General features: G+C 41.2%; 1 protein-coding gene across 4 annotated transcripts in view; it reads left to right on the top strand.

Moving 5' to 3' along the window:
- Positions 1–24,320, top strand: part of DUSP16 (dual specificity phosphatase 16) — a 69,231-nt gene that overhangs the window by 25,073 nt on the left and 19,838 nt on the right. For 2 of the 4 annotated variants that reach the window (XM_063355498.1, XM_063355481.1), the window contains exons 2-4: positions 4,345–4,415; positions 11,357–11,957; positions 13,133–13,271. In XM_063355498.1, coding sequence (XP_063211568.1) covers positions 11,727–11,957; positions 13,133–13,271 — 370 coding nt within the window. In that variant the 5' untranslated portion in view covers positions 4,345–4,415; positions 11,357–11,726. The remainder of the gene's footprint in view (positions 1–4,344; positions 4,416–11,356; positions 11,958–13,132; positions 13,272–24,320) is intronic. The other 2 variants (XM_063355506.1, XM_063355488.1) reach the window with 1 other exon arrangement.

The raw sequence follows: 24,320 nt of genomic DNA, 5'->3' as shown, positions 1-24,320 counted from the left end.
ATGGGAGACCTCTTCACAGGATTACTGCAACTGTTTAATTTTGGGGAACACCTAACAACTTGAATTATTCCACCATGTTAATTGGGAGCCATCTATCTCTGCGTTTCCTTCTCAACCCCCACCTCGAGATGGTTGGTCTGTACCGTGTTTCAGGACTCACTGTTTTCCACCATCTGTTCTGTTTCCTTGCCATATAAATGTCAGTTAGGGAGAAACCCAATTAAACTTACCTTCTTTACTGAGTAGGACTGAACTTACGTATGTGTAATGTCAATGTTTTATTTGGCCCAGCATCCCTTCTGAAGGTGCTTCTGTGTGCTTTTATCACTGTGTAGCATACGCTGCTCACAATATTTTTTTTTTTTTTTGAATACGCAGGGAATTTTTTAAATGAGTTTGACAACAGATTTAGTTAACACTTATTAGTTTTGGGGTCTTTTTAAACTTCTAGATGTTTCTCTGTACAGCTGACAGGACAGGCATGCAGGGCAGCACTGTATTTTCAGCCACAAGCAGGAAGAAACAAAGTATTAATGTTGACAGTTTAAAAAAAAATAATAAAAAAAAATAGAAGAAATTCCTTCCAAACTTTCTCATGCCCTGATGTGAAGGGGTTGAATGTGCATGTTGCCTTCCGGGAGAACTGGTGTCATTTCCTCAAATGGGTGAAAGACCAGAACATTTTAACCCACGGAGTACCGTACCGTGGAAGTAGTTCACGCGTTTCTGTTCTTAAAGGAGATTGACTCACTGTGATCTTTAGTCATTCAATTTAATTTAGGAGAAGAGTCATTAAAAAGTCTGTTGCAAGAAATTCACCCCTGCCTTGCCCAGAAGCTATTCTGATTTATTTCCCTAATAAAATTACCATCATTATCCTCTGCCTTTAATCCATCCTGTTTCTTGTACGAAGGCTTCAGATCCACCTTCTGTTTTCATCATACAGTGACCACAAAGCAGATCAGAGCTGCCCTTCTTATTTTTTTTTTTTTTTTTTTTAATTTTTGGCTACTTATTTGCTGGCCCATATTATTTGAACGTCTCCCCCTTTAACATCTCTCACTAGGCAAAAGGCCTTAAACTTAAAGGCTAACTATTATTTGAAGACTCTGAGGTCCCATCTTACCCTCTTTCATGGGAAGCCTTTTGAAGAAGTAGCATGGACTGTTACAACTGCCGTGCTTGGTGTTTATTTAGCACTACTCTTCAGAGCCCTCCTCCTTTTAATCTGTTTCTCAGCAAAAAGATGACCGTGTAAAATACAACAGTCGCTGTTCGTATTGGTCTGCAGAGCTGCAGAACATGGTCGGTCGATTCAGGATGTGCGGGTTGTGTAAGTAGATGGAAACCCTGGTGTCACGAAAGGGTCCGCTGTAAAGCAGTCTTGCTCTACAAAGAGTAAGGATATGCTGAAATTTCAACAGCTCGAGGATTTATAAAGTAGTTCAGCCATTTAAGGATTTCCCTTTTTGTACTTTGTGTCTTTGAATCGAAAGCTAAAATACAGTTGCTGGTAGAGACTGGCATGCGTGGACTTTGCCGGTTGTCACAATTAAATGACGAATCTTCACCATTCGGTGTACAAGACCCAAATAGCACTCGTGGTGTGTTTTCTAAGGATAGACAACTGTCCTCCACTTTTAATTCGGTTTGTGGATTTTTACATTGTGTGCTGTGGCTTTGGGTTGGATCTCTTCAGACTCGGATTACATAGGCAAACAAAATAATTTTGTGATTTATTGTAAATTTTATAAATTTTACGCCAGATACTTCATACAAGATTAGGTTTTTAGGAAAGGAGAGGTAGGTACTGAGGTCCTTAGAAGGATGCTGTCACTCTTGACTGTTCAAGTCTCTCCCTGGCTTCTAAGTTGCCTGATGCCCCAGAGCTCTGTCGCTGGGGGAGGAACGCTCCGCTCCGTGTGACCCAACTGGTTGGGTTTGTTTAGCTGCAGTTGAGGGAAGGCCCTGAGCAAGAGAGGAGAAAAAAAGGCATCCATTTCTAATTCTGGAAAATAGAAAAAGGTATTTAAATAAGGCCTGGAGGACTTCTTATTTGCCAGAAGTAAGTAAAAAGGCAAGTTTATATCCTTTTGTAATTCACCCTAATTGAAAGGATGTATATTTCTTTTCCTAAAGTCAGCAGAAAAATCCTAGCCTCTTAATGATGAAAGACTTTTTTTTTTTTTTTTTTTTTTTTTTTTAAACTTTCTCCTAAGCACAAATAACTGAAGTTTCCACTTTAAACTTGGGTGGCTCATTCATATTTCACTTAATGGTAACATGGTATCCTCTCTCTCTTTCTCCCTCCCTCCCCCTTCTTACCACCAAGTCTAAAAAGGAGGAGGGGAGATATAAAATGTTTCCGAAAATTACAGGAAATGTCTGTTCCTTTAACAGCATTGCCAGGGAATTTCCAAATGCACTTAATGCTTATGGCTGAATTTGCGGCAGCTCAGTCTTCAATCACGAGTGGATCCTGTTCTAAAGATGTGACACCTCCTTCCCCCAGTAAACTATGTTGAAATTAAGTATATGCTTTGTTTCTCATCCGCTCTTCAGCAGAATTAATTGCGCCCAATGCTGAAATGAAGGCTCCTGGGGGCTGCTTTAAACTCCTGATTTACTTCTATTCATTAAAGTGGGAAAAAGAGTATATAGTTTCCTGAGGTGGTAGCTAGTTTATTTGTAAGGACTTTAGAGAGGCATGGATGGCATGTAGTAGCGAACGTGAAGACTACCTAGCAGCTTTCAAAGAGACTTCAGAAACTGCATGTGAAGCACTAAGGAACAAAAAAGGAGACGCCTTTTGTCCCAGTACTTTGTTTCCTTGGACTATCACAAGGTGGTCTCTGATCATAGGGTCTTGTCTTAGTTTTAATTTCCGGGGATGAGATTAGAAAAGGGGATAGCAACAAATACCATGAGTAGGATGAGCTTTCTCTTTGTTCTCCATTGCTGTCTGCCGATGGACTAGGGGAAGGAGCAAGGGAGATCTGCCGAGCCCCTTCCTGGGGCTCGAAAGGGTGTCTGCCAGCTGGAGCAAGCAGGAGGAGACATGGACCTGGCACAACCTTCAACAGATCTTCTTATCCACCTCTCTGCCCTGCTGCTCTCGCATAGGTACGCCAGTATGCTAATGGTGGACAAGCGAGAGGATCTCCAGCCTGGGACCTCCCAGGGACAAACACACGGGTCCCAGTCGAGGTGTACGTCCCAGTGAGCAGAGCGTGGTCTGGGTAGCCAGCTCGTTAATTATCTGAAGGGCTGTAGCCTCATGTTCTACTGTTGGCGTTTGCAAGGCTTTTGGAGCAGTTGCCTAAAGACAGAGAGGTGATTCTTGTAGCTCCTTTCCTTGTGAGATGACGTGGGTTGTGAATCTCTTCGCTGACTCTCGTAATGCACTCAGCCCTCTGCTGCCGTGGCTCTTCATGGTTGTCATGTCATTTACTACGTGATTCGGCGCCACTCCTGGATTTCATAGTAAGGCAGCACTTGGCAAGAATTTATTATCATGGTTTATGTTACAGTGATTAAGTGGAGCTGTCATCTCTTGATAGCGGTGATTTGAATCTTGTTTTTTAGCTGGCCAGGAAATAGTTTGGAATTGACACTAATATGTTTATTTTTACTTCCTCATGTACAGGTTATAATTTAATTTGTTCACGTAGGAACAGGAGGTGCTTTGTATAGAGGTTGTACGGGTATGACTATACGTAATGATTGGTGACGCCAGTGTTACTGGCTTTCAGTGTTGGCTTTTTTAGCGTGTGGTGAGGTGGGATTAATTACCCGAGACATTCTGTTTTGTTAGTCTTTGTCCAGGCTGTAATCAGACTGACTTGTGGCAATCTCCTATATTGATACTGAACAAGAGTTTATGAATTCGCTTGAAATCACGCAAATGCATCACCTGTGAATGCTAGTTACAGATTAGTTTTCTAGCAGGGAGGTGTGTCAAATTGTTCGGAAGGCTATTGTTGGTTGGGCTTTTTTGTTTGGCTGTTGTTTTTTTAAGAATCTCCAGCTTTTTCGTTTTTTCTTTTTCAAGAAGGTGGAGAGATATGCTGTGGGGTTTTGGGTGGGTTTTTTTTTCTCCTTTTCTTCTAGAAAATCAATATAATGTAACTTTTAATTTTCGACCCTGTCCATTTAAGTGAATGCTAGCATTTATAGATCTCTTCTCACCTAGGTTTTCGTGTATTTGGGGGACTTTTACAGCAAATGACTACACTGAAAGTGTGAAATCCATTTTCTGGGGTTTTTCTGGTTTGGGGTTTTTTGGGTTTCTTATACTTGTAATAAGGAATTTTTTTTATTTTTTTTTAATTTTCTTATGTTTAGGTATTTCCCTCTACTGGCCTTTGTATGTGAACCACCCTGTTCAGCCCATTTAGATTTTGACTTAAATGTAGGTGAGTAATTGCTTTTGATGTGAAGCAATAATGAATTCATATAAAATACTCCAGAATTTCCAGTTGCTTTGACTTGGAAATCATACAGAGAGAGTAATCTTTTAAAAATCCATTGAAACTTCCTGGTTGCCTAGTGTCCCAGGCGATAGGAAACTAAAAATGTTATGTATCGTTGCATTTGTTTGGAGTGGATTAGGTAAGCCTTCCTTCTAGGTGTCACAGAACTATACGCTGTGAACCTACAAGGAAAAAGTATTTTGAAATGGAAGGAGCTTCTTGCTTGTATGGGTGGAGAGAGGAGTCCTCAAATAAAGTCTCTGAGCTGTTGAATAGAGTGATGCAATGTTATCAACAGCACGCTCTAACGCTTCCCATGAGCTCACATTCCATCAGTCAAATTTCCCTGCTATAGCACATAATAAACGTTTATTATTAAACAGTAAATGTCAAAGGGGGTGACTTCTTGGTAAATGCAAGTGATGATCATCAGGCTCAGTGCTCAGAGTTGGTATTGGTGCATGGATAATTTTTGCAAGAATATTGCACATATTTGAGGGCTATGTCACCAAAATGTGGTAGTTTGGTGGTTTGTTTTGTTTTGGGGTTTTTTGTAGTAGAAATGCCTATATTATTTCAAATACCACTATTTGTATAAAAACCAATGTCATACCGTTATCTAAATGGCAGGTCGATTCATCTTGCTTAGCCCAGCTATCTTACAATTCTGGTAGTAAAAAGGTCACTCAGTATTAGATGTATAAATAGAGTGAGATTAAAAATCTAAACTGGAGGTGTTTTATGCAGCTTATTGATGGGAAGCTGATTTCCTTTCTGACTCTGTATCTCCATGCCTCGGTTCTCAGATTGGTGAGCACAGTGAAATGGGGTGACTTTTCTTTAGAACTAGTAAGTAATTAGTCAATTAGGATGAAGGGGTATGGAGCACGGAGCAAAAAATTCTCCTTGTATTTTTTTTCCAATGGATTATACTTGCCTTTTTCATGAATGTACAGTGTGCGATCTAAAACGCATGTGGCTGCTATTTCTACAAGGATTAGAAAACTATTCCGTTTTGACTGCATATCTAGATCTAAAGTACAGATGTGCTGAAAGTAGGAGAGGGGGGAGCAGCCATTCTGATCATACAGGTAAGCAGAGAAAACTGGGGTGAAATTCTTAAAACTGCTTCTCTTTTATGAACATGATGCATAAGTGACGTTTGGGAAAAAAACCAAACAAAAAACCCAACTGCGTGTTTCTATTTGAGTGACTGCCTTTCTGCTCTCCACTCTTGCACCAAAGTGGAGTGTGCTGGGGAGGGTGGGGGAAGGTCTGTGTTCTTCCACCCCCAACCAACGTGAGGAAATGGTGTGCTTACGAGGTGACAACACTTGCTTGAGTCCCCTGAAATGCCAAAAGACACCCTCATTCCTCTCAGTTGACGAACAGGAGCCCTTGTTAACAGAGCTCTTCTTTCAAATCACAAGCATTTGTAATCTCACTCCTGTGTTCTGCACAATGGCAGGCAAGACATAGGCTTCTTGTAATCTCATTTACGTTTTTTTTCCCCAGACTTTATATTACGCAGTTTTTGATCTCTAGAATTTATTGGCTTGCTTGCTGAATTCAGAAGTATAGCCATTCCTCACTTTCACTTAGAAATCTTATTTGCCTAGTGCTCCAACAGATACTTTGTGTTTCTCTCTACTAATGGGTAGCAACTTGATCAAGGATCGGCCCTCTCTCTCTCCTTGATTGTCGCTCAGCCTCTAGCAGCATAAATTACAAGCATCTGTCCAGGACAACTTTATTCCCATCTTTCTGAGGTTGGTGAGGGAATGCTGTGTCTGTCATAGATGTTGAGGGGGGGGAAGACATCTTGCAGGAGTGGGAATTCACCCTGTGATCCCTACATCAGGAGTTCCTCTCTGATGCAGGAGTTTGTGGAGGCTTGTTTGTTCAGTGTCACGAGTGGCAGTGGTGGTAGGGACTGGTGCTGATGGTGGTGGCACTGGCTATTGAACACTGTCAGCTCCCAGCTCTGTAACACCGAAGCCAAATACTCCTTTGAAGACAGCTGTTGTGCCGACAGTGGCATGTATCCTGCAGTTTGGGATCTCCTACCTCTGCGTTTTGATTCAGCTTTTTGGTTTCTTTTTTATGCTCGTGCCCATCCTGAGAAACATGAGAGGGAATTTGACTGTAGGGGAGGATAGAAATTTTCTCATACGTGCATGTGTTTGCCTCTAGAAAGCAGAAAAATACAGAGTTTTAAAAAATCAGCTCTTTCAGGTGTCTCAGGCTGGGTGCGCAAAAGCTGCCCTTCAGGACCTTCTAATGTTCAGATGCTGTAAAGTTATTTTGTTGGCGTTGTGCCATGCAGCAGTGACGTATGTGGGAGCGCTGCTGCAGGCACCTGCCAAAGCAGGCATTTAGTGACGTTGGGAGCAAAATTGCAGGGCGTTAATGACACCAAGGTTCAACTTCAAGGTTATCTTCTTACGCGAGGTAGAAGTCTTTCAGAGCAAGGCTTCTACAGGGTCTTTGCCGGTTTGTTAACCGAGGAAGAACTAGAGCGTCGTTCTGAGAGGTTTTTAAAATATGTTCTTACTACATATGTTCTAACTACTCTTTAAAAATAGTTGCTATAGTATCAGCCAAAGCCTGAGATAACTCAAATAAGCATCCTTTTATGACATAAAGGAGTTGAAATGCTAGAAGTAGAAATTAGGAATGCATATAAAATGTGAGTTATTTTGACTGAAGGATCAAACACACAACTTAAGTGCCAAGTTTCCAGTTATGTGGTTCACTGCTTCGCTCCATCTGAGCTATTTGGGATGGGGACAGGAATCCCTGAGGCAAAGAGGGATCCTGTAGTTCTGTGGCAGCATTACACATACATACTAGAATCACAGAATGGTTCGGGTTGGAAGGGATCTTAAAGACCATCTAGTTCCAACCCCCCTGCCATGGGCAGGGACACCTCCCACTAGACCAGGCTGCTCAAAGCCCCATCCAGCCTGGCCTTGAACACTTCCAGGGATGGGGCATCCACAGCCTCCCTGGGCAGCCTGTTCCAGTGCCTCACCACCCTCATAGTGAAAATTTTCTTCCTGAAATATTAGAGATCCATGGTTGCTTGTATGGAAGATAGCAGGTAGCAGGGGGTTTGTTGTTTTGCTTCTTTAAACAGTATGGAGAAACTGTAAAAATACGGGGCAAGTGTGGAACAGTTCCTTTTAGTTCTACAGTGAGTTAAAAGCTTTATTCTCCTCTTTAAAAGAAGAGGTAACAAGCAGTGCCACGTGTTGCAGTCCATCTACAAGGAGGAAGAAGCCATGCAGTATTACCAGCATGTATGTGAGTGATCTCATGCAGTATTCTCATAGCTCGATTACGGATCAATTTTTGGTAATCCTGATTTCAGTGTAGAACATCCTGTGACTAAGATGGTTTCCTAGCTTGAAGATCAGCCACGTAACGGCCTATTTAGGGCAAAGCGTTATATTGCATCATTTTATGTGGCACTACAGTGTCAATACATACCATTGCGATCTAAGTCACTAAGTAGCACAGCAGAAAGAGAACAGTCAAGAAATCGAATTTTAGCTTTTTACAAACTATGATTAGAAATTAAACAGATATTTCAACACCTCATAGTAGCTGAATGATAAGAGCAGCTACCAGGAAGGGGAGGAGAACTCTAGTGTTTACCTAAAGCAGGAGGCTGCCGGTTTCTCTTGTTGAGATAGGTCCCACGAGAGAGTCCCAAAGTCTGATAGTACCAGGAACAGAAAGGCTTTAAACAAAAACCTGTAATTGATAAAAATGTTGTTCTTCCCCTGCCCAATGGAGCTGTTTCTGTCAAAATAGGATTTCAATCAGAATAACTCAGTGTGACATTACTGTTAAGTTTATTACTTTCAAGCCATGGGCAGAATGCTTTCAGAAACCTAACACATACCTATACATTAAGGTAATAGTGTTAATTAAAAGGATTCTTGACTGTTTTCCCACTTGCCTTATGTTATTTACATGCTCTTTTTAAGGGTCTTATGAAACCTTCCATCATACAAGAGTGAAGGCTGGGACAGCAAGCAGTAAGCATTTAGAAGATAAGAAATATACCCAAATTGAAAGTTGCAAGTTAAAGATTATGTATTTTTAACAGCCTGTTTGAGAGTTCTGTAGTTTCTCAGCTGCTTTATTTTCCTGTTATTACTTGGACTTTAAGTCAGCAATTTACCCATCAAAACAAACTGTCTAGTTCACGAACAAACTGTCTAGCTCACAAAAGAGCTAGAGCCAATTCCCACTAGAGCTAGTGGAAAAGTTTTCATTGAGTTCAGTGGGTTTGGTATCTGGCAGCCTTTGATACAAATAAAAGAGAATCAAAATTCACGACCGGACATGTTAAGAGAAACAATTAAAAAATGCAGAATGCTTTTTTCTCGGAAATAAAAAAAACAAACAATGGACACAACTATCAAGTTTCACTTTCCCCCCCTCATTGCATAATGGCATAGACTTTTGATAGCTTCCAGTGTGTCTACCGAGAGCCTGAGGGCTCAAATATATAATGACTGCTCTTTGAGGGGGAGCACACCTGCCAACCAGGTTGCAAAGACAGGGTTGGGTTTTTCTAATAGGTTTAATTAATCTTGGTATAGTAGTTTTTCCAATAAATTTTGTAGCTTAGAGGAATATGCATTTTACTGCTATACGCTTACATTTATGTGGACAAGCTTAAAAGCACTGGCTCTATAGCAGCAAAGTCAGGGGAAATCGAAAATCACATTTTGTCAACCTAATGGCTGTTTATGTGAAATCTAGTGTTTTTCTTGTATTGCCACATGAAAGTCTCACAAAACAAATTTATTTGAGTTTTCTTTTTTGGGTTGTTAAAGTTTTTACTTTTTTCAGAATTTAATTTATTAGATTTGTATAACATATCTAACAAGCAGAACATCTGCTGACCTGGGATTTCCCATTGCTAAACACAACTGACCTGTTGCTGTAACAGGACTTTCAATAAACTATCTATAAATCAGTTTGAACTCATGACTCTGCTTGCAATTAAGATAAATAACAAACATTTCAAACTGAAGCAGCAAGTCAACACTATAAGTAAACTCTGAGTTTTCCAGCTGAACCCTGTGATGTAAAACTATTTAAAAAATATATATATAAAATCATCATCCCCCTATGTACCTGTATGTGCGTGTATCCTCATAACTTGCTTCAGTTTACAAATGCTTCGCTGCCTCAAGAGTGTCAGTCGAATGGATTTTTATTTTCTTCATCTGGCCACTTCAGTTTTGTGACGGTTGTGTTATTTTGCTTTGTCCCAGCCAGCAGAAAGCAGAGGGGGACAGGCTGCTTGGGTCACAGGCTGGGTGGCATGGGCCCCAACTGACACAAGACTCGCTTGAAGGCACGCTTTGCTTTTTGTGCAAGAGGTGTTGCATAGTTTTGTGACCTAAAATCGTGTCCCCAAACAGGAAAAGGGAATGGGATGGAGTGAGACACGCAAACTGGAGAAATGTGGCTTCTTGCTAAGCTGGCTGTACCCTGAACCAATTTGAGCCCAGATTGGTCATTTTCAAACAGTCTGCCATTCTGATGAGGTGAGGAGCTCCGTCAGGCTTGTCCTTTCGTGGCCGGGCTCTGACCTGTGAGCTCTGCCACCTCGGTTGAAGAAGTCACCACCCTCAGCTGTCTCCTCTCGCTGGAGCTGATTACTGAGGCAGCTGAACATGTGGCTTGTGTTTCTTCCAGAGTTGTTGTTTGCACCCTTACGTAGACGGTTGTCATCTGTAAATACCCATGATTGCACTAAGAGGCTGAGTTTTGAACTATGGGAGCAAAGCAAGTGGACTCGTGTTTTCTGTTGGATCTATAGCTGCAGGACTGCATGCGCTGAAGTGCAGCCAAATCCCTTATGGGTGAAGCCCCGTGGTGGCTCCTTTGTGAGGAGTGTGTTCCTCCAGGGACTTGTTCCACCACAGTGTATTTTGGGAGACTCTGGAAAGCCTAGGACAACTGTGAGGCAGTAATACAAACGGGTGGTGAAACATGTCAGGTGTTTTCACTGCTCTGCAGCTGCTGCCATTTTGGCTGATGCGGTTTGGATGCTGTCAGGATCTAATTTTACGCAAGTATGGTTTGCTTCGGATATTGTTTATCATGTGTGAAAAGTGTAATGTACCTCATGTAACTGTCCCATCTGCTCCAGACGGGCCAGAGACAGTGCTCACTGCTTTACCTTTCAGTGGCGTATTCACGAGGCCTCTGTTCCATGGCTGGTGATTAATTCAAATAAAATGCTTGTGTCCTGATGTAGCATCTTGTTCTTCTGGTTTCTCTTCAACCGTGTTCTTAAAGGAGAGAGGCGGATGGAAGTTTCGTCCTTTCTTTTGTACGGTTTCAGTTCCCCGACTTGCAGTGCTGGCTTGTGAAATACTTTCCACCGTGTTAAACTTTAAAAATGGATCTTAACTAATTTTACAACTTCCTAGTAAGTGGTGAAGTGCCGAAACGCATCTAATTAGTTTTGCTGTTGAGAGGAATACCATGATTTAGGGCAGTATCTCTTAATTATATTCTAACAAATTCTCGTGAAGAGGCAGAGCTAGTGGCAACAAAAGTCTGCAATTAAGACAGGGTACGTTGCCTGAAATACAAGATAATTGTCCCGGCAGGATCGTTGGAATAGATTCAGAGACTGTAGTTGCAAATACTCTCTCTAGGTGTTTGGCAGAGAGGGGAACTTCTCAGGAGTCTATTTATTATATGGTAGATACCACTGTGCAGTTAGCCTCAAAGTTGAATGTTTTGTTCTGCAAACTTTCATGGTCTCATCTGGTTTATGGTTGTTGGTTTTGGTTTTTTTTTTTGATTGTTTGTTTGTTTGTTTTTTTATCTTCCCTTTCTTACAGGCTCTTAGTCCACTGCAAAGCTGATGGGTGGGAGCAAAGGTAAAGAATGATGTAATGCCGCGGCAGCCAGAAAGCGTCTTTTGTTTGAGTAGTGAAATGGCTACTCCATAGTCATCTCCCGATGAATCAGATGTGAGGGGCTGCTTTGTGGAATGAACCCTTTGTAACGGCACATCAACTGGAAGCAGGAGGAGACATTCAGCTGAAGAGTTCTTTCTGAAAATGGGTTTAACTTTTCTTTTGCCAGTCACTACCAGCATGACCTCACACACTTCTAGTACAATGGTGTGGCTAAGCCTTTGAGTACACAGCCATTACATCATCGCCGTAAATTAGAGAGGGAGGTGGTGAAAGAGGCCTTATTGTTGTCATGGCCGATGAGATGATCAGGACTCAACTCATTGTCGCCGAGAAGTTGGTGGCTTTGCTGGAGAGTGGTACAGAAAAATTGCTGCTGATTGATAGCCGCCCCTTTGTGGAATACAATACGTCCCACATCTTGGATGCCATCAACATCAACTGCTCCAAGCTCATGAAGCGGAGGCTGCAGCAGGACAAAGTTTTGATTACAGAGCTCATTCAGCATTCAGCAAAACACAAGGTAGGGGGCATTTTCCTATTATACCTTGCGTTTGTTTAAAACAGTGCCTGGAAAGCAACTTGTAATAATTTTCCCTTAGGTATTTGTGTTTTTTTTAAAAAAAAAAAAAAAAAAAATAATTGGGGGACCAAGTTTTGCCGAGCTCTTCCCTGATTTAAGAGACTATTGGTTACTGCTGAGTTTATCTTGGGGATTCTTTGTAGCCTGATCTGCCCTAAGTGACAGAGTAATGGGGAGGGATTTAGAAATTACTCAGAAAGAATGCTCTCAGGGTTCTTGTATGTCTTGCAAAGCATAGTCCCTTAAATGTATGTAATTAAGGCAGGGAACATTCTCATTCTAAACTTTGAAGGATTCTGTGGGATCTGTGGTGGCAGGGATTGCTTAGCAAGTGGTCGTAGAGTTTGCAAAGAAACTGTAGCTCTGTCAGTCCTGGTTGCTACTTGCTGTTTGAAATACTTTTCGTGTGAGTAGTTTGATGGGGTTTTGGTTGGTGTTTTGTTTGTGGGTTGTTGTTGTTTTTTTTAAATAGTGTTACTTGTGAAAAGAAAATAGCTAAGCTTTTTTCAACTTCATGTGTATCTATGTGTGTTTTGTTGTGTTTTTTTTTTTTAATCCATTGGTACTTGTTTCAAATGTTTTGGTTACAAAAATAATTTATTATGTTCTTGCTTTGACATATTAAAAACTGAAGCCTTTTATTGTTATTACTTATTTATATATTTATTATTTATTATTATTATTATTACTACCTAGAGCACATTTTATACATAAAGTTGTATAGATGGCTATAGGCAGTTTAAGGTCTCTGTACTGCTGTACAGAAGCAGAAACTGAGGTAGGGCCTTCCTTTAAAAAGCGTAGTTTTTAAACAAACCAGCCAACCTAGCTGAAGGTAAAGCATTTTACAAGTGACATAAAATTACTTAATGGTAGGAATTTGCAGTGTGTGCTTCAATTTGGAGCAAATAATCAATTTACAAACTCTGAAAGGAATTAAATTGGATCAGGCAATTAAGTGTAAAATAAAATCTGTTTTACATACATCTACGTAAGAAATCTGTATATCTGAACTGCTGCATAGCAAATATGTGGGAACCCTGATGCAGGTGATTAAGTGCTGCTTTTAATCATCTTCCTCTTTTGTATCTCATTCTGAACTACTTGTGTTTCAGATTGAAATTGATTGCAAGCAGGAAGTGGTGGTGTATGACCAAAGCTCGAAAGATGTGACCTCTCTGTCATCGGAGTGCTTTCTTACTGTGCTACTGGGCAAACTGGAGAAGAATTTCAGCTCTGTGTATCTGCTTTCAGGTATGATGAACCAAGAAAAAAAAAAAACAAAACGCGTGAATGAAGAGAAGAAAGAAAATGCTGTTGTTATAGTTGATGTGTACACAATTTTGCAACAGTGCTGGTATAAACTTCTGTTATAGCATAGCTTTTTCTGTAGTCCTTTATGCGTATAGTGACACTCGTAATACGTATAATGCTTAGAAATTGCATCTTGCAGGGCATATGTGACACCAGTAGTGTTGTGTAAATGGAAATTGATCAATACAGGGTTTTTTAGATGCACATGTCTCCTATTTCAGGGTCAAAAGTAGTGAAGGAAATGTGCTTCCCTGGTATTCTAAATATTGTATGTGCTAGGAGGAAAATTTCTTCCTTGGTAATTACTACAATAAGAACAAGAGAAACGATCTCCCAGAGTTATGGAGATTATTTTGTATGACTTTTTAAACTTCAGCTCCTTGAGTGGTAGTACTCTATTTAGGTCTTCTCCCTCATCCCCACCTTTTTTTCTTTTTTTTTAAATCCCAGGTCAAAGCATCCACAGAAATTCAAGTCCTTATAATACAGGATTTGTTGGTGTTAACGTGTGCTTGTGTTGTTATTTCTGTCATGGAACAGTAGACCCAGTGTTCACAAGAAGGAACGAGGAGGGGCATGAAATAGATCCAGGGCTGAAAGAAGAGGGGATGACGAATACAAGTAGGAAATCCATTGCAGTGACTTGATCAGTGATCTAATGAAGTGTATACATAGTCTCTGAAATGTTAAAACTACGGTCAGGGACTGAATAATGATGAGGAAAAGGGAAAGGGCTCCAGGGAGATGCTTCCTCTGAGCAAGAAGGTTTCACTGTGGTTTGTAGCGACTTCCGATGAAAGTGATAGGGAGGTGGTTGTGTTACTGCGAGAACTTTTCCCAAGCTATTTTGAAAGTGACTACAGAGGAAATGAATAGTTTCTGCACTTGGACAGGTTCGTTTGGTGCTCGTGAGAGCTGTACTTACAGAAAGCTAAGTAGGGTTTTGCTTTACCTATGTTCAGTGCTTCCGTTTTCTTTGCTGTCTTGGAAAGAATTGCACCTGCGGGCCGCGGACTACAATATTAGATTAAGTAATCCTTCTTCCACATGAGCCACCAAGTGAATGTGTGGTGTCTAGGCACAGTAAATGCTTAATGTGAGATTGCTGAAATATGTGGTTAATACTCTCTTAAATTTAAAACTGTTATTTAAAAAATAGGCCAGTCTAGAAGCGGTTCATGCCTCTTAAGAAATCCTTTTGTTGCCTGAATACCCAGCTCTGCTCATCTGTCCTGAGATTATTTTTTTTTTTAATAACCAGAAGCATATTACAGCTCCGGGCAGCAATACAGACTCTTTGCAACTTAATTTCCATGGTGGAAAGAGACACAGCTGTCTAATAACTAAGAATTAGACCTCATAGCAGGGAACAGAGTCGGGGGGGAGATCCCTAATAAGGCCAAGCAAAGGAAAGATCTCAAAACTTCTCTTCCTTCTGTTGTCCCTCTATTGATTAGCTGAGTGAGCCGTGGCTTTGATCTTCTCTTTCCTCTACTGGACCCCATGGAGGTGGCCAGAGTGTCTCCATCCCCACGCTTGCTTGTGGCTCCTGTAGGAATGGACTGTACCACCCGGCTCCCCAGTGCATAGCCTGGACAAACACCAGTTGCATGTGTCTTAACGATACTATGAGAAATTGCTTTGTTTTGTTTTAAATTGTATTTATCTCTAGCATGTGGCAGTTGTCTGTTCAAGCTGAAAATGCAACGTAAAGCACACATGCAAGATACTTGTGCACATTAGTTAGCTGAGGTGGACTTAGCGACGTGCAGCTGGTAAGTATTAGTTTGGGTGTTAGAGGGAGAGGAAGGGAATCTAAATGTGTTAAAACCCTCCTTATATAGAAAGGAGGATTTTTAGTCTAGCATGTCAAATGCGTTTCTCTTAGCAAAGATTAGATTTAAGAATTTAATCTTATTTTTGGTTAAATAGATAGTGATGGGGATATTTATGAATGCAGAAACAACTGATGGCTTTAAAACCAGTAGTAGAGGAGTATAAGAACAAAAGGGAAACAGAAGGAAAGTGTTTACTACTATCTGTTACAGGTAAGTGGTTATTTCAGCAAACATACCCAACTAAGATGAATTGGTCGTAAAATAATTAACATCAGGTCTATTCCTTCAGCTCTCTAGCATTTCCTTCTCTTATATGAATTTGCTCTGATTTTAATCCTTACATAAGAAAATACATTTCAAAGTCCTGTTGTTTTCTTGCATCTATTAAAAAGCTAGCTACTTAATAAACACATACGCACGAGAAACCTTTTGGGATATGGGGTGAAGGAGAAGGTGCTAGATTTGGTCTTACAGAAAGTTCCTCGGAGATTATTGATATGAGGCCCTAGGAAACGAGATAAAATGTGTTGTCTCAGCAAGCTGATGACGAATGCTCATAAACGTTTATGGCCTATAATGAGACCAGGGGTCAGTGCACCATTTAAAAAGAAAAACCTTTGGACTTGAGTTTTCCCTATGCCACTCAATCTGGCTTATTTAAAATAGTGACCTTAAATAAACATTTCGGGGTAGGAAAATATTTTTTTGTTGGGATAGAATAAGGAGCAATTAACAAATATCTGAAATTCCTGCATCTGTTCTTCCTGCCTCCCCCCATTACTGAGCACTCAGTGAGGTGTTTTTTTATTTAGGTTGTGCATACCCTGGAGGTTGTTTTTCGTTGACGTAACTAATGTAAAGACCTCAAAGGAACCCTTACCAATTAATTAAAGCTCTTGATCTAACCTCATAAAAATATTTATAATCTGGTGGGGAATGTTCTCAGGAATTTAAATATTTCTTTTGGCTCCTAATTTTTAACAGTGCACAGAACACTGAAATGTGGGTACCGAAGGTTTAATCCCAGTCCCATCACTGCACCTACTCTGCTGAGGTAAATAAGATTTAAACACAGGGATGTGACTTGCTTCCTTCTCTTCCCAGATTTGGAGAACTGGATTTACTTTTATGGAGTCTACTTTTCCTAGTTACAGTATTTTTATGATGTTTCTGCTTGCTCTGCAGAAACAGTTAAGAGAGACTACTATTTCTTGCCTGATGAATTAGCATTATTAAGGTGGTAAATGCCAAGAGTCTTGCTTACATTCTCTTCCACTATGCCAATGAAAATGGTTCAGGTTCTACTTTGCTAAAACACTTGCTCTTCCCTACTTCTTAACTCTGGCTTACCCCTACTCATGCAAGCACAGATGTCTTCATGATGGCTACCTTTCAAGTGCTGCCTGTGATGAAGGTGAAGCAGAGCTTTTTATTTTGTGGATTTTTTATTTTATTTTATTTTTTGTACAGAAGACTCATGCTAAACAGAAGGGTTTCGGAAAAAAAACAGAAATGCCTACCTTTCTGTATTTCCAACCTGACATTAAAAATTGTAATAGCCTAATGCAGAAACACTGTTGGCTCTGAACTGAAACCAAAAGCAAGAATTCTTGTACTCAGGTGGATGTGGAGCAACGGTAAATATCCAAGAAGGACTAGCTGAACTTCAGAGTGCTGTAATAACGGGATCATAGAAACAGTTTCACTGAACATTTTAGAATTTTTTAGTGCTGTAAGACCAGAGTGTGTTTTGCCAGCGAACCATGAAGGACGTATTTTTCTGTCAGTCACTGAATTGGCACTCAGACTTGGTGCACTGTGGTATTCAATGCCACTGAGAACAACCGATATGGAAAACTTATGTAATGTACCAGATTGTAAAGCGTATGGGCAGAAGTGGGGTTAAATGTACTGGAAGCCTTTTGTGAGCTTCTAGAATTGGCTGTACGGTCTTATCCTCCAGTGCCTGTGTGCTGAGGTGTAGATCCGTACGTGACTGTATTCCTTTGGAGCCGTGCCTCTTGTTAAGTAGCATCCACCTGATCTGTGAATGTAATCAGGGTTCTCTGTAGAAAATGGTCTACTTTCTGTAGCTTCACGGTTGGAGACGAAGCTGCCATCCTTCGATGGATGAAGTAAAGACTGCTGGGAAAGAACGACTGCTCTCACGCTTAAGTCAGATGGGAGCTGTCTTGAAAAGGCGTCCATAAACATCTACATGCTACTTTCTACACAAGTTATCTGTATGAATCAGGGAATCACTAGTAGAGAATTACAGATTTTCTAGGTGCCCAGCGTGAAGCCCGCATCTGACTTGAGCACCGAGCGGGGGAGCTGTACGTCCCCCTCCCAAAACCGTGGTTGGACGGTGGGTACAGCCACCACGTAAAAAAGTGGTGGTGACACGTAATTGAGGCCCACGTGGTGAATTGCCTACTAATCTCCATTACCCTTCTGCCTATGAGAAGTGTCAGCAATAGTCTGATTTAATGGATTTTGCTTTCACAAGAGCTCTCTGATAAGCTTCTCCAGAGCACAAAGCTACCATAATAAGCTGAAAGATGTAAATTATTAATTTTGTATTCAATGCCAAATGCAGGTGACGTATGCAGTGGACAATGAATGAAGTCATAAGCTGAGTATGTAGAGAAACAGCAAACGCAATGAGTTCAGTGAGATCGGGCAAAGATCCTGGAAACAAAATAGTGAGTGATTAGCCAGGGAATGTTGCAAAAGGTATGTTTTTGCTGGAACTTCCCAAATGATTGTTTCCCCCTGACCTGTCCCTCACCTAACCAAGTGTGTGTACAAAATGGAAGACTCTCTTGGAGGACGCAAGGAGAAGGAAACAAGGCAGGAACTCTTCTACAGTCTTGTTTATACTGGCATTTTTCTTAAAAATATTTGAAATTGGGAGTCCATTTAAAGGAATCCTAGTATAAAAATGCTGGTATCTCTAGGGTACATTTGCCATTGTGTTGTCTCTACTTGCCTGAAGCAAAGCTGGATGGAAAAAAAGCCTAGTGTTCTCTCCCCGCTTTGTCACCAGAAAAACCATGTGTTGTGGCAGAGGAGCAGGAGATCTTAAGAATATTCTTTTATAGGTAGGTAGATTAGGTATAGATAGGTCATTTCTATCTCTTGAAGTGACCAGGGCTGCAAAACTGAGCTTTTTTTCCCTGCTTCTGCAGTCCCATTCGGCAAATAGGAGGATACCCAGCATGGCCTGAAAGGTGGCATGAGGTGGCTGTGGTTTGTGCTGTTAAATTCCTGTCTAACACCCTAGCACCTCTTAACGTTTGGATTTGGAGCACAATCATTTTTGGTTGTGGCCAACTGAAGTTCCAAGCCTTCCTTGTAAGTCTTTGCAGGGTGCCTCAAGGAGAAGAGCACGCCTTCAAATGGCAGTCATCGATTAAAATTATCGAGTTATCTGCAAGCTTAAAAAATTGTAGCAAGAACAAGCTGTTAAATATCCTGCCAGCGTTTAGAGAAGGAAGGATAGTTGCACAATGATGCCGGCTTTCCTGATGCGCTGGCTGGTTGATACCATTAGAAGCAAGTCTCTAAAGAAAGAGGTAAAAGTCTTGTTGAGGGAGCGCGGCATTCCCTAAGTGGTCCTGTAACCCGTGGAGGTCGGCCAGTGTTGGTGGGGAGGAGACGAGAGCCAGAGCGCAGCTTGGCTCCAAATTGCCCTCTTCAAAAGTCCCCCTCTCCATCAATTTTTAATGAGGCCGCAGAAAAACTAGTACCCTCAGCTACAGCCAGTCCTCTGCGAATATCCTCCCACCCTTTGTACTTAAAATGCAGTTTGGAGTGTTCGTTTAGTGCCGTGATTGTTTTAAGCACTTGAAGAATGGGAGTGGAGTTTATTACTTTCATATGCGTGTCCACTTGCTGTCTTTTGAGAGAGAGCAAAGTTTGACTAGCGTGGAGCTCTCATAACATTTCTCAAACCCAAGAATAACTTGTTAAAGTTTGCTTTTGTTTTGGATACCTCTGGATGCTTGTGAAACTTAATGGACTGAAATCACGATGAGGGCGTCTTTTTTTTTTTTTTTTTTTTTTAAAGGCAGAAAGGGCAAGCGTGAGTGTCCTGTGTGCTCGCTTTACTTGTTGTTAGTCAAACTTTTCTATATGCCACTTGGGTGGGAAGGGGGGGCTTGACCCCATTCTCGTCCCCGTCCCCCCCCGCAAGCCTTGTTTGCTTAACCTGCTTATTAACCTTGTCTTACCAAAGGCAGAAACCCTCCAGGGCAAAGAGCTTTTCTTGCTACTGTGCTTGTAAAACACCTGGCATAACGGGGGCCACTTTCTGAATGCTGCCGTAATAAAAACCACCCCTGGCTTTCCCGAACGGTGAAACCTTGATTCCGGTGGAAGGACTCCCCGTGGTTGATGAGAGGGGACGGGAAGGGGAGGGCGGGCACGGGGATGGCAGGGTTCCTCCCCGGGCTCTCCAGCCTGAGCGTATGTAATGGAAAATGGCAAGCATCCCTGCGGAGCAGAGCTGGAATGCGTGAATTGTAATGGCCTGTGGAGGTCTGCAGCTCGTTTAAACAGAGTGGAAACATTGTAGATCCATAAAACTCGTGAGTCAGAAAGTTTACAACTTTCCTTCCTTACGGCAAAGGAAAAATCTATACTGCAGCTTTTAGATAAACATTTTAATGTTTGATGGGAATGTGACTGTGAAAGTGCTGTTAAGTCACAGCACGAAGAGCCTCTGATCTGATTTGAGGCAAAGTAAATGTTAAAGTTAGTTTTGTATATTTTGTCTTTGCTGTAGTGCTTTTTAAACTTGATTTATTTTTTTAGCGTAGATTTCAGTAAGGTTGCATTAGGTGCCTAGCACTAACCAGTATTTACAGTAACAAATTCTGAATTGCTATTAGGAGAAGGAGAAAAAAAAAAAGCTAAACATGAATGTACTCCACTGCCTACCTTTGGTGAATACAGAAGTTTGGTAAGGCTTACGTAAAATTACAGGGTCTAAATACTATGTTGTAGAGGCAGTTGCAAATTTTCCTGCTTTTTTATTCTTCTTTTCCTTTAAAAAGGGATACCAATGTAGCATATATTAGTATATGGCTATCTAAAATTATGAATAATTAGTGCTTTTAATAAAGAAGCAAATTCTGGGTTTAATGAAGGTGATGGAATCGTCTGTCAAATCCACAAGCTTCAAAGTCTCCTTCTTGCAATCATTTCCTAGTACATACATGTAGGCTTTGTTTTTTGACTCCTCGCTTGGGTCTTAGACCTTTTCCACTCCCTGCTTTGAAATAATTGTGTTTGATGCTGAGTTAACGCTGACGAACTGGCAGACAATCGGGTCTTGTGGGAAAAGGAAGACAGTTGCCTCTGGTCTGTTTTCAAGAATTCATTGAAGAAAACCCATTTCCCCCTTTGGCTTTTTCTGAACGTTCAGAATCCAAAGCAGGGGGGAAAAGGAGCAGTATCTGATTTGAATAGCACTTAAGAGAAATTCCGAAGTTTGCTGTTACCAGTGTGTGTTGTCCTTGGGCTTTTGCAGCAGATTCCATGACCTGTGGAAAACCAGACACGTTCACTGTCTCTTACATCTCCAGCAGGAGCACAAGACAGGATCTTTCTGTGCATCCCGTGTGAGGCACGCAGGGCTGCAGGGCCCGCTGGATCTACGGAGATGCTGTATAAAACACTCCATAGGTTTTTCTTAGCCGGAAATTTTAGGGAAGCCAAGTTCATAGGAGTTGCCATGTTGTCTGTCTCCCACAAAAGATGTTTAAGCTTGTTGGTCAGCTTCAATAAGGTTTGACAAAAGGAGTAATTAAATGAAAAAAATAATGGAAGTTCTTGAAAGCCCTATGGAAATGAGCACTAGTACAGCACAGAGCCTCAAATCAGTGTCTCCCCCTGAAAAGTAGTTTCGGGCTGGGCTGAGCTGCTTGTGGATTTGGTGGTGTGACCAAGCAGTGGTGCCACATGGGCCTCAGCAACGCAAGAGGAATCCTTGAGATCTCGGGCAGCAACAGCTGCCTGAAGATCCACCATGAGATGGGCACCGGTGGCAGGTGGGATTCTTTGGTTGTGCAGCCTCTCAAATTTCCTTGGTTGAAAAACATGTTTGCTTAGTGCGAAGGTGGACGGCTGCTCGTCTGGGCTTTAGGATCAGTCTCCATTAGTTGGAGAAAGTGGCTGGGACCCTCATCTCTGTTACCAACCCTTTTTCTAGCAGAATTAGTATGTTTCCCATGAAACTGTCTTGTCTAATTTTGATTGGTTACATCTCTGAGTGGTTAGACCCATTTGAAGGAAACTTAAAGACAGGGAGGAGGAGGAGAAATGAGCATAACATGGAACAAACATAGGAAACACCTACCATTTCCACACCCCCCCAGTTTTATGTCCTGTTATGGCATCATTTAACTGGAATGGTTTTATTGAGCATTGGGTAAAACCAGTAAAACCTTACAACTCTGAACAAAGCATTCAAATCGAGACCTTAGGGCTTAACTGGCCTTTCACTTGCAAACCCCCACAGTGGTTTACCAGCGGCATGGCAGCTGGTACTCCAGGTCTGCTTCCGTATAACGTAACAGAAATGAGCTGATGTAAAGGCTTGTGGTTCTCAGTAGTTATTCCCCTGTATTAATTTAGGATTTGTCTCTGATGGTGGTTAAACTAAGTAGTCGTAAGGATCTGGATGGATTCCATTCCCTTAATGAAAGGTAGCTGTTCCCAAATCAGTAACATTTCTCTGGCTATCATTTGTTGCCACCTGAATCCCATCTTCTCTCCCTCTCCTCTTCCTGCTGCTGGCAAAGTTAGTTGGGAGTTTTATTTATATGAGGACTTAGGCAGTGAATCTATAAGAAAGAATAACATTTACTGTGGAATTTTGCTGAAACTTTTTCATCCCTTCTGGGTTTGGCCCTGTTTTGTTTCCTGAGTTGGCTGAGAAGGGAACTGAAACTTCTGATACCAAAATGCCTTTAACAATCATACTTTTTACGATCACAATCATAGTTAGGAAACGGTGGCGTCTTGATCAAAGGAAAGTCTGTAGTCACCACTTTGCAGAACCATAGCAACAGGGTAATTGAGCAGGTTACCGGATCTTGCCAGATTTCTGCTAATGGATACGGAGGCTTGTAAGCAAGAAACGCCAGCTGTGCTGAAAAGACCTAGGAGGTGTTGGGCTGTCTGCTGCACACACGAGGGCTTGGGCTGCAAAACCACTGGACAGCTTTTGGCACTGTAACGTGGTTTCGTAGAAACTGTTGTGTGTCACGGCCACGAGAAGTGAGCAGAACAAGTCAGCACTGGGATGCCGTGCGGTACTGCTGTTCGTTGAATGTGCTGCAGCCAGGGGATGCTTGGCACTCGGTTAGAACTGAAATAATTTCGCCAGCCTGTTCACTTTAACAAGCTACCTAAGCAAGAGCTGAGTTACCTTGGGGCAGCTGCAGAACTTTGCAGTCTTCTGATGTATCATCTAAAATTTTAGCAGAATTTAATTAATTGATTTTTGTCTCAGAAACATGAGGGGCAACCGGCTGACCGTTACCATTTACCACTGCTACTTTTGATATCTTTTGCTTTCAGGTTGGAAAAATATATTGGATGATAAGGCTTTGAATTACTTCTGTCTCATATTGCTTTAATTTGCTCCCATAATGATGGAAGTCATCATCCCCAAAGATTTTTTTCTGTCAAACTTGATTAGGGCCTATTACACAAGTAAGACAGACGTTGAGTACTGTTAGCTACTTGCTACCGGCCAAAGGATACAAGGACTTACATATGAGCAGTCATGACAGAAGCAACCGGGTATTTAAAACTGAAGAAGGAGATGCATTGTGCTGCTTATCCTGCTTGACCATCAAGGTTTTCAGATGTAACGAAACTATTGCATGAGTGGTGATGGAAGAGCCTTCCATTTAAATCATCAATATCAGAAAAAGTAGACTGAAAAACTTCAAAAGCCTCCGGGGAGGCATCTTCTTAAACACAAGCAAAATTTTATGGATACATGTATAATACATAAAAGTTATTCCGTTTCCCCCTTCCTCTGTCTGTAACATTCGAATAGACAAGAAGTGGTTTCATCGTGTTGAAGGTCAACAGAGCTGTTTCAGCTCAGCTTCACCATCAAGAATACAGAAAACCTGTACGGTTCACAAGCCATTTAGGGGAGAATATTTTGGAGTTATTTGTCAGTCATCTATTTCCAGGGCTCAGTTACATTTATCTAAGACTTCAGTGAAATGTTATTAACCCAGTAACTCTGTCGATGACCTGTAGATATTTTTTCCCCCACAGTTTCAACATGCCGTTCTGACTGATTTATTATTTGCAGAGGCTGCAGTAGTGGTGGGAGAAAGGGTGTTGTTTAGAAACTAGCTCCAGAAAAAAAGTGTATTTCCTCTTATTAAAACAAACTGCCCAGTGCTGCCAATAGCTCTGTTCCAACTGAGGTAGGTAAGGAGGTTTAAAGATGAAATTTCCCTTGATGCAAAGGTCATCCTCAAATTACAGAATTTGAAACTAAACCAGTCCCATCTTTCTTTTGAGACTCAGTTTTCTATTCTGCATTCCTGCTTGTACTCTAAATGTTTAAAGTTTGTTTTTTGAGGATGGTCTGCTTCATTTACAGCAGAAGCGTACAGGTAGTCTCAGAGCTTAAAGGCTTTTCTCTTAAGAGGCTCCTCATATAGACTGTGTGTGGACTTCAGCTTTGGGGACTCATAGGGGCCATAATCTGTGTTAGAAAAGAGAGACATGGGAAATAAATGCCTTCTTTCTACACGTCTGTAGGTGCTGTTATTTTTTTATCTATCTATCTGTCTGTCTGTCTGCCTATCTATCTAAAATAAATAGGTATGTTTTTTTAAGTCAATGCAAGCAAATAATGATGAGTGCAGTTCTTTAGAATAGAAGTTAGGCTCATAATGACACAACAACTCAGCAATCGTATGCATGGATGCTGTTATTCTAGAAGAAGTTGTTAGTTTAGCAGGATGGATACAAGAATGTGTTTTGTTGGTATGGATTTTGTTTGTTTGTGGGGTTTTTTTAAAGCATTTTTCAACATAGGCTGATCTAGAACATGTTTTTCCTATTGTGAGTGCCATAAATCAAAGCCAGATTTGTTGAAAAGCTACTA

Source organism: Chroicocephalus ridibundus, chromosome 1, assembly GCF_963924245.1.
Source record: "Chroicocephalus ridibundus chromosome 1, bChrRid1.1, whole genome shotgun sequence".
In the NCBI taxonomy this organism is placed as follows: Eukaryota; Metazoa; Chordata; class Aves; order Charadriiformes; family Laridae; genus Chroicocephalus; species Chroicocephalus ridibundus.
Note: the sequence above shows the minus strand (reverse complement) of the source record. Positions and strands in the feature narration are given on the sequence as shown.